General features: G+C 31.5%; 1 protein-coding gene across 2 annotated transcripts; it reads right to left on the bottom strand.

Moving 5' to 3' along the window:
- Positions 1 to 8,157: 8,157 nt before the first annotated feature.
- LOC142643076 (uncharacterized) lies at positions 8,158 to 13,445 on the bottom strand. 2 transcript variants are annotated; one of them, XM_075817617.1, is made up of 4 exons: positions 13,223 to 13,441; positions 8,939 to 9,142; positions 8,756 to 8,857; positions 8,158 to 8,673 (listed from the first exon to the last, which is right to left on the bottom strand). In XM_075817617.1, exons 1-4 carry the CDS (start codon positions 13,325 to 13,327, stop codon positions 8,476 to 8,478), a joined length of 609 nt encoding a protein of 202 aa, XP_075673732.1. In that variant the 5' UTR covers positions 13,328 to 13,441; the 3' UTR covers positions 8,158 to 8,475. The 2 variants fall into 2 exon arrangements, with proteins under 2 accessions (XP_075673732.1, XP_075673733.1); XM_075817618.1 differs by having other exon boundaries at positions 8,335 to 8,673; positions 8,957 to 9,142; positions 13,223 to 13,445.
- Between the last annotated feature and the right edge of the window lie 1,394 nt (positions 13,446 to 14,839).

Genomic DNA, 14,839 nt, shown 5'->3' with positions numbered 1-14,839 from the left:
GTGTCTAGACTCTAGCGTCTACTGTTTTCGGATTGACTCCGGATCTCCCAACTTTCGATGAAAACCCGACACCTCACCCACCGTATCCTATATTTTTTGAGTTATTATCTACTCAATTTTTAATTGTAAAAGTTAAATTGACTGTAAATTAAAAAAATTGCTCAGTTGATTAGGGCTATATTATTTTTGCTTGACATATTTGAAGAATAGTAGTTTTTAGGAGGATAAATGAGTATTAGACAATGTTTAATAAAAACAAAATTATGATTGTATATATCATACCCCTTCAATTCAAAATTTTTAATTTTCTCTTTATCATACTTGTCAAAAAATTTTATTTATATCATTAAGAATATGGACTTTTTTGCATACTCCTTCTCAACAAAAAACAAAATGGACTTTATTTTTAGAATAGAAGACTAATAACTTTAACTGTTTCTCAAAATAAATAACTTTATAAGAGCTTGTCCAAGTGAATGCTAAAATAATCAAGAGTCTATGGTCCGTATTTTAAAATGAGAATGTAATCGTGGGTTTTAGTTTGGTTAATTGATAAAATTTCTTATAGTTAAATAAGAAATATGGGATTCAAACGTTCAATCTTTACTTATGCCAAAAATTGATTGGTGTCTTGCTTTGATGATAAAAAGCACAATCATTAGAAGTGGATACCATAAATTGAAACTCTATAAATAAATAAAAAATGGTATCATTCTACTTCTACCAAAGCAAATTGAGGTATCATTGTCATTCAAATATATATATATATATATATATATATATATATCACTAGAAGTGGATACCATAAATTGAAACTCTATAAATAAATAAAAAATGGTATCATTCTACTTCTACCAAAGCAAATTGAGGTATCATTGTCATTCAAATATATATATATATATATATATATATATATATATATATATATATATATATATATATATATATATATATATAGTGTGGGAACATCAAAACTAAACAATTAATTAGCACTTAAAATATAATAGGTAAAAAAGATTTACAAGCAATTTAGAAAATATATTTATATATTATAAAAACTCTAGGCTCCGTTTGGGAGTTCATAAGGGAATGCAATAGAATGGAATGAAATGGCCATTAAAGGAATGGAATGGAATAGAATAGAATGGATTTAGTAGGGAAAGGAATGGAATGGAATTAAAAAATCTTGTTTGGATGTTTTAAAATAAAATAATGGAATGGAATGTAAGTAACATTATTTGGAAGTGACATTAGAAGGAATGGAATGAAATTATTTTATAATAATATTACTATTATACCCTCATTTTAGAGAACATATAAATTGATTCTAGTTTAGGGGGAAAAAATTTTATTGTAGCTAAAAATCAAGTTTTGTATATTTCTAAATTGTAAAGCAATTAACGCATCACGTATTTATTTTCAACAAAATAAACATTGTCTAAAAATGCAAACAAATATCTTTTTAAAAAACTCTTGTAATGAGTCTTGTCAAAACAAAACAAAATAATAAAATAAAGCAATCTAAAATTGGCCAAGAAATTCCACACTTTTTTAATTTTTAGGCCTAGACATCAGTGTCAATTGGACACATTTGCGCTCATGATCTAGGTAACCAAAAAACATCTCCTTATACATTGGATTTTTCATCAAAAATATGTAGGCCTCAGTCTTTGATATTGGATCCAAGACCAATACACACAAATTTACATTAACTTTTACTCCATATGACTTTGAAAAGCACTTTGCCATAACCTCAGTCACCCTATCAATTGCCATTAATACATTATCAAATGATTGGAAAATTACATTCTCAAGTTCATCATCTTCTATCAGTGTTCTTTTTTTGCTTTTAGAAGACACTGCATCTTGTGATGACACTCGAGAACATACAACATTAATTTACGGTGACCTCTGATCATCTTCGACTTCAAAGTTCTCCAAAGAAACTTCATTTTGAGATACCAAATTATCAATCTCATCAATAGTGGTCAATGCAGCATACCTAGCACGTTTCTCCTTTGTAGTTTTAGCATGATCGAGCATACCAAAATTAAATTAAAGCACATGTATTACACAATGATGAACCCTGTTCTAGCATACCGAAAATATGGGAATGAAAGGAAAAAAACAAAAACACTACATGTTTTAAAGGATACAAACTGCACTATGCTGACCCGACGCTACTTGCACATCAATGATAGGAATTAAGAACACATGCACAAGCTGAATACATATACCAAAGCAAATTGAGCCATCATTGTCATTCAAAATATATATATATATATATATATATATATATATATGTATATATGTATGTATATAGTGTGGGAACATCAAAACTAAACAATTAATTAGCACTTAAAATATAATAGGTAAAAAAGAATTTACACATGCAATTTAGAAAAAAAAAAATGTTATAAGAGCTCTAAGGGTTAGAAACTTAGAATAGCTTCACGCCTTCACCCCCAAAATAATGAAAACAAAAAGACTATAAAAACCTTACAAATTTTCAACCCATCCATATCTTTAGGGGTAAAATATTAATTACAACCCCATTAGGCTTAAAAAGATGTATTAAAACAAAAAGACCACAACAACCTTACAATTTTATAACCTATATATACTTTAAGGGGTAACAATGTAATTTCATCTTCTTGCCAAACAAACTCATTTATATATATATATATATATATATATATATATATATATATATATATATATATATATTAAAAACTGCATTCTATTTTAAATTTAACATTACATAAGAGGCGTCTATGGCCTCTTTTGGTCCAAGTTCCACCAATCCTAGACCCCAACTACCGATACACAAACCATAAATTTCATCAATGCCATCAAATCCACTAACCCCCATAGATCCACTAACCATATACTTCTATGTCCTCAAAAAACTACCCTGTGAGCTAGTCTTGCTCTAGGACTCATTCCCCGATGAATCCACTAAAAACTTAAACATTGGGTGGGAACATTAGGTATGCATGCTTAAATCTCATGTTGAGGAAGGGTTGACCTCATGGCTTCAACACCACATGGCAAGAGCCTCAATGAAGACAATGGGACAAGTTCAAAAAAAAAAAAATGAAGAGTTCATCAAGTACAAAAAAGAGAGTTCATCAAAGAAAGTGATCAAGCAAGGAGAGAAGAAAATCCATCAAGAGGAGATAAGATTCTAAGAAAGCATCAAACTACGAGAAAAAAAGAAAAGAAAAGAGAAGGTCATCAAGCTAGAAAAGACACCAACAAAAAGGAAGAAAAATAAGAAAAGATGAGAGTGTAAGAATTTCCATCAAATTGTGAGAAATAATGATCTATTCAAAAGACATATGACACATGAGATTCCATAAAGGATTCATTCAAGTTGAGAAGGATGAGAGAAAATATGAAGATTCATCAACAAAAGAAATTCAATCAAATTGGGAAAGATGAGGAAAAGAAAAATCAAGAGTCATTTCATCAAAGAAAAAATGTTCAGTAAAGTCAAGAAAAATGAAAATGCATTAAAAAAAAATGAAGATTCATAAAAGAAATGAAAAGAAAAGAGTGCATCAAAGAAAAATGCAAATTCACCCAAGAAAGATGAATCTTTGTCAAACTGAAAGAAACAAAAAATGCATTTGGTTGAAAGGCAATGGAATCCATCAAAAAAAATAAATCTGCTAGGCTGAAAACCCGAAAGGACAATTTAGGCAGAAGTTAGGGCCAAAAAAACAATTAAGCCTGTTAGGCTGAAAACCTGAAAGGGTGGTTTAAGCAAAAACTATGGCCAAAAAACAAAAACAAAAAATGGGAGTAAGTGATCTAATCATAATATCGTAGGGTTTTGAGCCTTTTATATCATTCCTTTTATAACCTGAATTTGGCCTACATTAAAACCTTTTAATAAAGACTTAGTTGAAGTCTTGCTGATTGTAGGTACACCTTTAGCTCTGATAATATTTTCTTGGACCCAAAAGAAAAATTGCTCAAGATTTTTAAGCCCCACTACATCTTTAAAGACAAAATTTATCAAATTCTCAAGTGACTTGAAAAAACTTTTAAGCTTAGAATACTCCCCATGTTTGCTTCCAACAAAAAATGACTCGTAAGAAACAAAATTTTCAAACTTGAGACATTCTCCCCTCTTGCATGTTTCCAACATGTATAATTTCTAAGCATTTAATTTAATTTTATTTTTTGTCTTTGAAGACTTAATTTAAAAATATTCAAAATGAGAAAGCAAATTTGATTGCATGTTTTTAATGATTTCAAATCCTTCATCGACAATAAGATTGAGTTAACTTTTGAGCATCATGATTGGCCAAAAAGGTTGGTCAAAAGGACCAACTTCTATTCATTTGAAAGAGAAATTAAAAAAAAAAAATCTAATTCTACATTAAATTGCTTTTTCCAAAAAAAATTCATTTAAAAGATTTTTTATTAAAAAATTTCATTTTTCAAAACCAAGTTTTTTCGAATTATGTTTAGACTTGATCCTCTATGAAAAAGGTACATAGACAGCCTTTCAAAAGTCCGGTCACAATCACCCAAAAAAAAAATTAAAAATAATCATAAGACTCAAAATCAAAACATTTGTTTGGGTGAATTTTAGGGTAGGAACATTTGTTTTGCATCAACCATGTCTACACTAGGGGCATTGACCCATTAGTCTTGGTATGCAAACATGTCATCAATCTTCTGTGCAAAACATGTTAGCAACTTTCTGTGCAAGCATGTCCATATTAGGGGCATTGGCCCAAAATATTTTCATAATAACTAATTACTAACAAGCTTATGAAGAAAAAAAATTTGCAGGGGGTGGATATGGATCTTTATTCTACTAAACATTCACTATCAATTTTTAGTTTAGATGTTGCCATATCTCCTAAAGAAAAAAGAGAAAAGGGTTGAAAACATGTCCAAATGCGGAAAAAATGATGATGCTGAGGATGTGCCAATTGGCACACTCTTCCAATTTAGCCTAGTTTTGCAATTTAGACCTTATTTTGCTCAAATTTTGCTCCATATGAGGTCTTTATTTAATAAATTTTTTCAAAATTCATAGTAATTGTTAAACAAGGAGCATTCAACTATGCCTCATCCATTTTTTTGTAAATAATCAACTAGGGGCATTCAGCCATGCCCCATCCATTTTGTATAATAAAAATATTCTCTTTTCTAGCTGTTTGGTAATGGCGTTCTAATAACGTTGTTTATATTTTTTAAAAATACGTAAAAGTGTGTGAAAATGCATGTAATGTTGTTTAAAAACTGAAAACATGTGTTTAAACACATGTACCAAGCAGACCCAGATTTTCAAAAAAAAAAAAAAAGGGTTAGATGTTTTCAGTTTAGATGTTGCCATATCTCCTAAAGAAAAAAGAGAAAAGGGTTGAAAACATGTCCAAATGCGGAAAAAATGATGATGCTGAGGATGTGCCAATTGGCACACTCTTCCAATTTAGCCTAGTTTTGCAATTTAGACCTTATTTTGCTCAAATTTTGCTCCATATGAGGTCTTTATTTAATAATTTTTTTCAAAATTCATAGTAATTGTTAAACAAGGAGCATTCAACTATGCCTCATCCATTTTTTTTTGTAAATAATCAACCAGGGGCATTCAGCCATGCCCCATCCATTTTGTATAATAAAAATCTTCTCTTTTCTAGCCGTTTGGTAATAGCGTTCTAGTAACGTTGTTTATATTTTTTAGAAATACGTAAAAGTGTGTGAAAATGCATGTAATGTTATTTAAAAACTGAAAACATGTGTTTAAACACATGTACCAAGCAGACCCAGATTTTCAAAAAAAAAAAAAAAGGGTTAGATGTTTTCAGTTTAGATGTTGCCATATCTCCTAAAGAAAAAAGAGAAAAGGGTTGAAAACATGTCAAAATACAGAAAAAATGATGATGCTGAGGATGTGCCAATTGGCACACTCTTCCAATTTAGCCTAGTTTTGCAATTTAGACCTTATTTTGCTCAAATTTTGCTCCATATGAGGTCTTTATTTAATAATTTTTTTCAAAATTCATAGTCATTGTTAAACAAGGAGCATTCAACTATGCCTCGTCCATTTTTTTGTAAATAATCAACCAGGGGCATTCAGCCATGCCCCATCCATTTTGTATAATAAAAATCTTCTCTTTTCTAGCCGTTTGGTAATGGCGTTCTAATAACGTTGTTTATATTTTTTAGAAATACGTAAAAATGTGTGAAAATGCATGTAATGTTGTTTAAAAACTAAAAACATGTGTTTAAACACATGTACCAAGCAGACCCAGATTTTCAAAAAAAAAAAAAGGGTTAGATGTTTTCAGTTTAGATGTTGCCATATCTCCTAAAGAAAAAAGAGAAAAGGGTTGAAAACATGTCCAAATGCGGAAAAAATGATGATGCTGAGGATGTGCCAATTGGCACACTCTTCCAATTTAGCCTAGTTTTACAATTTAGACCTTATTTTGCTCAAATTTTGCTCCATATGAGGTCTTTATTTAATAAATTTTTTCAAAATTCATAGTAATTGTTAAACAAGGAGCATTCAACTATGCCTCATCCATTTTTTTTTGTAAATAATCAACCAGGGGCATTCAGCCATGCCCCATCCATTTTGTATAATAAAAATCTTCTCTTTTCTAGCCGTTTGGTAATAGCGTTCTAGTAACGTTGTTTATATTTTTTAGAAATACGTAAAAGTGTGTGAAAATGCATGTAATGTTATTTAAAAACTGAAAACATGTGTTTAAACACATGTACCAAGCAGACCCAGATTTTCAAAAAAAAAAAAAAAGGGTTAGATGTTTTCAGTTTAGATGTTGCCATATCTCCTAAAGAAAAAAGAGAAAAGGGTTGAAAACATGTCAAAATACAGAAAAAATGATGATGCTGAGGATGTGCCAATTGGCACACTCTTCCAATTTAGCCTAGTTTTGCAATTTAGACCTTATTTTGCTCAAATTTTGCTCCATATGAGGTCTTTGTTTAATAATTTTTTTCAAAATTCACATTAATTGTTAAACAAGGAGCATTCAACTATGCCTCGTCCATTTTTTTGTAAATAATCAACCAGGGGCATTCAGCCATGCCCCATCCATTTTGTATAATAAAAATCTTCTCTTTTCTAGCTGTTTGGTAACGGCGTTCTAATAACGTTGTTTATATTTTTTAGAAATACGTAAAAGTGTGTAGAAATGCATGTAATGTTATTTAAAAATTGAGAACATGTGTTTAAACACATGTACCAAGCAAGTCCAAATTTTCAAAAAAAAAAAAAAACTTTAATTTGGAAACTAGGGGCTAGGGTTGTAAATGAACCAAACCGATCATGAACAACTCAGGCTCGGCTCGATAAAAAGTTTGTTCATATTTGTTTGTTTATAAATAAACCAAGTTTGAGCCATAGTTTTAGGCTCGTTTAATAAACAAGCCGAGCCCAAGCAAAAAAATTTCTTCACAAACAAGCTCGTGAGCTATTAGGCTTGATACACAATAATTCAAGTATAGACTCATTTATAAGTTTATATGTGTTAACTAAATATACTCATTACACATATCTTAATAATGACATGGCCAACATGAGACAACTACCCATATTACCCTTTTTTTTTTCTTCCCTTTAAACTGATCAAGAATTACTTTAGACTATAGGTACATTTAAAAATAAATAAATAATTAAATAGGCCACATATGATCCTTCCCTATCAATCATCTAAAGTAAAGTTATGAAACATGTTAGTATTTTCTCATTCATAATAGTTATAAACAAGTATTTTTTTAGTCCTTCACCATCTAACGTGAATGTAATAATTGTATTTTGAACAATTACTAAATCTGTAAATAAAGAATGATGAATGAATGAATTTAATTATGTAAATTATTAATTTGAATAATATCTAATCATAAGTAAGACTAAATGCATGATAAAATGAGTATATTATTATTATTATTATTTAATTTTAGAGATTTAAGCATTTAATGATGTAATTTTTTTAGACCTCAAGCTCAAAAACTTGACCTGAGCTCGAGTTTGAGCTTGATATTAAGTTTGAGTTTAGCTTGACTAATTAATCAAGTCAAGTCAAGCCAAGCCAAGCTCAGCTCAAACTTTTTGGCTTTCCCCCAAGTTCAAGTTCAAACACTATTTTTAGGCTTATTACAAGCTCAAGCCAAACTCGAGTTTTTTATTTTTCCTGACAAGTCAAGCTTGACATTGCACTACTGGACAAAACTTGGCTCGTTTACAGCCCTAGATCACAAGTAGGGCCATTCGGCTATGCCTCGTTCCGGTGAGATCACCCATGTCAAGCTCTGTCAAGTGTAAAATTTTGCATAGCAAAGTCCTATCAGGTAAACTCTAAACTTTTTCTAAAGTTCTACAATACTGAGTTCCGCAAAGATCAAGGAGTTCACTTTGAAAGCTAATACAAGTTAAATAACTAAGAAATGTTTTGTCATGTGCTGGAAAATAAAGGGAGAATACAATCAAGCATCATTTGGGCCACGAGTTCTTCGACGGGAAGATCTCCTGGGGCCACCCCAGGAAGAGCCAACTTCTTCATGACCTTGAGGTTCCTGATTTGCATGAATTTGAGGTCCTGGTTGCCCCTCATGAAACTCAAAGTCTCTGATTCTTTCTTCCAAACTTCTTATGCGAGCATTAGCAACTGCCAGTCTACTGGTCTACAAGAAGCAATAAACAGTTGTCAGTTTCCATCCATGAGTCTCAAAGCAAAAAGATCCAAGAAAAATGATTGTTTCATACCAGTAAATTTTCTTTCATCAAGTGTTGAAAAGATTGGTCACGTGCAACTCTTTTCAAAGCTGCAATCATCCTCATACATTCTTCCACAAGATCAACATCAATCTAAGACATAAAATCAAGATTCATGAACAAGCATAAAGAAAATGAAATGTTAGACTCAAAGAGCAAAGGTCCAAGATATACTGGGCCACTCCAAGGTACATTTTGTGCATATTTAGGCCGGTCCAAGTTCACAAAGCTAAAAGATCCATCAGGATTCATCACTTTATATTGCCATGGTGGAAAATAGGGACATCTCTCCGCAAAAGAAGCATAAGGACCAACATTACTAGAAGGAGGAGGAACAGTCCTACTCGGAGAAAAGCTCCCCAAACCATGTGTAGAAGTCTACAAACAAAGAACATTCAGATATCTTCACATATGACAAAAGATGCAACTTTAAATTGAATAATATCTTATCAAGTTACTTATAGTTATGCATAATGCAAGTTAACTGTATTGCATTTCACCAAAATAAATGCTGCAACTTTAAATTGAATAATAATATTAGCCAAGTGCATAGCAATTTAATATGATTACATAAATCTAAATTGGCACGAGCATAAAAATACTTGATTAACAAAATATTCATACCCATCTGAGTTAACGCCATGTCTTTCATTTATACAACTGAATGGTACACCTAAGAGCATCTCCAATAGGCTCTTTAAAGCCATTTTTTGATAGCAAACACACAAAAAACACCCTCCAACAGCCTCTCTAGACTCTAAATATCTTTTAGAGTTACTACGATAACTCTCTTGAAGAAGAGAGTACTGTAGCAACTACTTTAGCAACTCTAAACATTTTTCTCTCTTAAAATAATCACCCAGTTGAAAAAAAAAAAAAAAAAAAAAAAAATTCTCTCTCTCTCTCTCTCTCTCTCTCATTAGAAGACAACAGGGAAGCAGCGCTCTCTCTCACAAAATCGATGCAGCTCTCTCTCACAAACGATCTGCCACATATTTTAACTCCCAAACTGTGGCTCAACAACTTGTGAGGGAGTATGGAGATTTGAGAACATCTGCTCAGCAACAAAAATCGGTACCCAAAATTTGATTTCATGCGGTTTTGTTGCATCATGCCTGAATTTATTGGCTTATACTAGATTTGGTGGTTTTACATGATTTGCTATTGCTATTGCTATTGCTATTGTCTGGATTTCTGGGTTTTTTTTCTCTGTCTCGTTCATTTATGTTTTTCTTTTTCACTCTGTTTCTTGATCTCATCTCTAGCTATTTAATTAATCTTATTAGAGTCAATAAGCTAATCTTCTTGGATTGGTGGTATGTGCACAAGTGTAATGGTGAATCGGTGAACCATCTCTTTCTTCATTGTCCAGTTGCTATGAATTTGTGGTCTATGGTCTTGGGTTTATTTGGAGTAAGCTGGGTTATGCCGCAGTCTGTTGTGGAGCTCCTAGCCTACTGGCAAGGCAAGCTTGGTCGTCATCGAAATGGTCATATATGGTTAATTGTCCCCCATTGTTTAATGTGGTATCTTTGGAGGAAAAGAAATAGTAGGTGCTTTGAAAATAATGAGAGATCCATACTAGACCTTAAGTTATTTTTCTTTAGAATTTTATTGGATTGGTTGGTTGCTTTGCAAAACCAATCATTCACCTCTTTCTTTGATTTTCTTGATTCTTGTAATTTTTGTATTCGATTGTTGACCCTTGTACACTCTGTGTGTACTAGGGTGTCTCTTTTTTATATCAATAAAACTTATTACTTATAAAAAAAAAAAAAAAAAAAAGGCCTCATCTCTATATATTTACATGCCAATTGTTTGACTCAAGGCCTTCCCTCATTGATATACAGAACCAATGATAATGTCAGCACATTGTTAAGCAAAAGTAATCCACTTTTGGGCGAAATTTGGTTGTTTTTTAATATCCCAAGTGAGACTAACCAGGGCCATAACCATAGCACAATAGTGATGGTAAATCTGCCTGCAAAATCAGTATGTGATACTTAGTGTGCTGTGCAACACAGCCAAAACAAAGTGCCATGTCAAGGAAGAAGCACTGATAAAGAATATCATGTTGATATTTCTTTTGAGGTAAGTATAGAAAATTTTATCAACGAGTATCCCGTAGGCATTATCAGATTCTCTAAGTACTCACATGTCTCTATGTCTCTTAGTAGTATTCCATAGGCACTAATCTCAAGAACTAAATAAATCAACAAGGGAATTGATAGATATTGTAATTTTATTGGTATTAATGCAATTTTTTTTCCTGCTCACCACCACATGTATTGAGTTTGCAGACAATGCATCAAACAGGCTACAGATCTAAAAGCACGAGCTTAGAAATGCAACAAAGGTTAATTGTGGTGACTAATTTTGAGCATAAGATCCTTTTAAAAGACTTATTAGAAGTACCAGCTATCCAGAAAGAAGGGGGGAAAAAAAACACTCTAATGATACATACTGTTCTAATGGGTTATGCTTCCCTTTCTTTCTTCCTTCCTTCTTCTTGTTCTTTTTTGTCAATGCATTTTGATTCATGTGTTAGAGTAATGTAAGAAACTAGAAGTGAGCTGGTTTATATTGCCAAAAATGTCGGCTTTGATTTCAATCAAACTTGACGTCTTAGTAGTTAGAATTGTCCCCCTACAATAATATAACAGTTAAATAATTGATGGGGTCTCGACTTCACTTTACAGAAATGGAATTAATCAATTATGATTGAAATCCTGTTTGTAGTTATGAGATACAATGAACTCTAGTTGTTTATAGCGTAGCCAGATATTTTTGCTATACTTTTTTAAATGTTTCCATTTGCAGAGATTATATCTATGTAGCTCATAACATTTCTTTTATTGTTGTAAAACACCTTGACTGAACTTTATTGAGCCTATATATATATATATATATATATATATATATATATATATGTATGTATGTATGTATGTATGTATGTATGTTCTAGGTTAACAACCATTAAAATTGTGCCAAAAAGGAAAGAAAGTAAACAACGATTAATCTTGTAAATATATGTGAATCTAATCCAAATTCATACGAGCATATTATGTTGGATGCCAAGTTGCCAACGAAGTATGATGCTTTGGTTGAGATTCAGGCTAAAGTATTCCAAGTTACTCTAGCTGAGAAAATTTCTTTTCAAGTGGTTTGCACTCTACAGCTATGTCTGGCATTTTTAGTTGGGCTTAAACATAAGAGGCAATTAGATCTAAGCTCCTGGTTGCTAATTGGTGGAGGTTGGTTTAGCACACATCTAATATACCAAGACATGTTTTTATTTTCTGATTATCATTCAAAAATTGCTTGACTAGTCGGGATGAACTATTGAAATGGGGTAACTAAGGCGACTATTTGTGTGCATTTTTGTAGGAGTTGTATAAAATACAAGGATCACTTGTTCTTTGAATACCAATTCACCAAGAGGATTATGGCTCCAGATTGAAAGCTTAAGCCCAACTCGATCAATTAAGAAGGCAGACCAGGCCTGAACTCCTTCAATGCGGTGTTAAGGACTTGAAAGGAAAAGGGAATCTAAAATCTGTAATCTGTAAAAGTCGTAGGATCATCTAATTTTAAGTTTCATGCTTGCATTAATTTTAATGTCTTTAATCTTTATTGTAATTTGAATTTTCTCTTCATTTATGTTAGTCTTGTGCACGTACTTTAAAAATTCTATGTAATTTGAAATTTATCAAATACTAATATTTAAATGAGATAGAGAAATGATAGAGATACTCTAAGTAGATAGGTAAAAAGTAAATACAACTGTACATTCTCTAAATAGTACAGTAATTTGAAACTGCTAGAGATGCTGCAAGTACCTAACTCTTTGTATCGACACTATCTTGCCGTACTCGAAAAAGTACATAGCAAAGCCAGGAGTTCACTTCATGGAAACAATGTTTCAAAGTAAACAACAAAACATTAATTTTTTTTAGATAGGTAACAATAAAACATTAATATAATTGAACAAACATTAAAAATCGTGTTTCAAAACACAATTTCAACCAAATTGGCTGAATTTTAAGTAAACACGATTTCAACACTTAAAAATCATGTTTCTAAAACACAATTGAAAACAGAAAACTAGATTCTGTCAATTCAAATAATAATAATTAAAATAAAATTATTCTGCAAATTTTTCCTCATTGGCCTCTAATCATACTTCCAAAATTCAATATATATATTCCAAAATTCCCTTACCATTACTTCAGAAAAAATTATAGAAAAAAAAAAAAACAATATTCAATATAACTCTAACTCTCCCTAGAAAACAATCCTAAACTTCTGACATGTTTTCAATCAGATTCACAAAGAATTAAACGCAATTGATGAAGCCCTAGATTTCACAAAAAAAGTGAAACAGAATTTTCCAAACAATGCAGACATAGATATGGAAAATGAAGCATGAATGAGATTGGGGAAGAAGATTTTGGATACCTCGGCGGAGCTGCCGAGGCCATTGATGCCTTTGCAAACCTCAACGTCAGGAGAAGCCAAAGGAGCTGAGGCTGAAGCTGAAGAGAGAACCTTTTTTGTACTCATAATAGTAATAATAATAACTCACTGACCTCTAAGCTCTTCTTCTTCTTCTTGATTTGTTATTTATAGCATGAATAAATTTAAAAGCTTCAGAATCTTGGAAATAATCAAGATTGTATTTAATAACAACCCTCATGCCTTCAAAAAAAAAATCTATCATGTTTCAGTTGTATGATTCTTCCCTCTCGCATGGGCGTGGACTCCACATTTTTTCATGCTTTCATCGTCTAGCTACACCCCATTTCACTGGGGGAGAGAGAGAGAGCATAGGGTTTTTATTTCCTTTTTAGGATCTATATCTTAATGAAATCTGCTTATTTTGCTAAAATTGAAAATTTTTTTTTGTTAAAAGTAACGTAAATAAAGATAAAAATTAGTTAAAATAGTATAGTGAGACCCGTAAATAGTATAAAAAAGTGCAGTAAGACCCATAAATAGTAGCAAAAATAAGCTAAATAGTCAAATAAGTTGACAAAATTAATCATGCCAAACCGACACTTAGGGTCGGTTTAAAATCTGCTTATTTTGTTAAAATTGAAATTTTTTACTAAGAGTATTGTAGATAAAGGTAAATGTTAATTAAAATAGTACACATATGAATAGTACCAAAAATTAACATAGTAAAATAAGTTGGCAAAAAATAAGTTAGCCAAATAGACAATTAGTAATTAAATTTTGTAAGGGTATCCATAACATTTTACATGATATTTTTTAAAGTTTGGACAAAATTTTTGGGAAAAAATTTTCCTTTGATATTTCTGAACTTTACATGATTTACTAATGACATGGGGTAATTTGCTAATTTTCAATATTAATGGGAACTTCGCTCAATTTTAAAGGTTCAGGGGGATTAAAGTGTAGCCCATAGTTGATAAAGTGCACAATCCAAGCTTAAGGAACTCAACTTGATTGGCGTGGAATGTGGTGTGAGCACCTTGATGTGTGATTGGTATCAACCCAGTGTGGGCTCATCCTAAACATGGTCTCCGGAGTACGCCACCAGAAATCTAACAAACCAAATTATAAGTTTGAAGTTAGGGTACAAACTTGGGAAGGTGTTAGAGAAAGCGATTTGGGCTATTTGGTCATGAATGTTAACATTTTGGGTAGTTTGGTTGTGGGGATTGTATATTCTAGAGTTTGAATAACAAAATTGTAGTTTTTAAGGCTATTTTTGGTAAGAGCACGGAATGGTAGGAGTATGGAAATAGTTGGGATGATAGAAAATATATTTTAGTTTTTCATGTGTTTGGTATGTTGGTGAAAAAGTGAAAGAATGGAAAATAAATATAAATTTCATTTGATTAGTTGGGAAGAAAAATGAGAAGAGGTAAAATATAATTTTTCTGAATTTATTATAACACCCATATTACATAAGAACTAGTTATTAAGTAGTATACAAACTGTTTTTATTTATATTTTTGGATAATTCCATAATTAAAAGAATATGAACACTAGACATCCATGTTGGAAACACCAGGAAGTAAAATTGTTCATCCATGACTTGAACTTGAT

This window comes from Castanea sativa, chromosome 7 (assembly GCF_040712315.1).
Source record: "Castanea sativa cultivar Marrone di Chiusa Pesio chromosome 7, ASM4071231v1".
Classification (NCBI taxonomy): domain Eukaryota; kingdom Viridiplantae; phylum Streptophyta; class Magnoliopsida; order Fagales; family Fagaceae; genus Castanea; species Castanea sativa.
The sequence above is the reverse complement of the archived record's forward strand: the minus strand, read 5'-3'. Positions and strand labels throughout refer to the sequence as shown.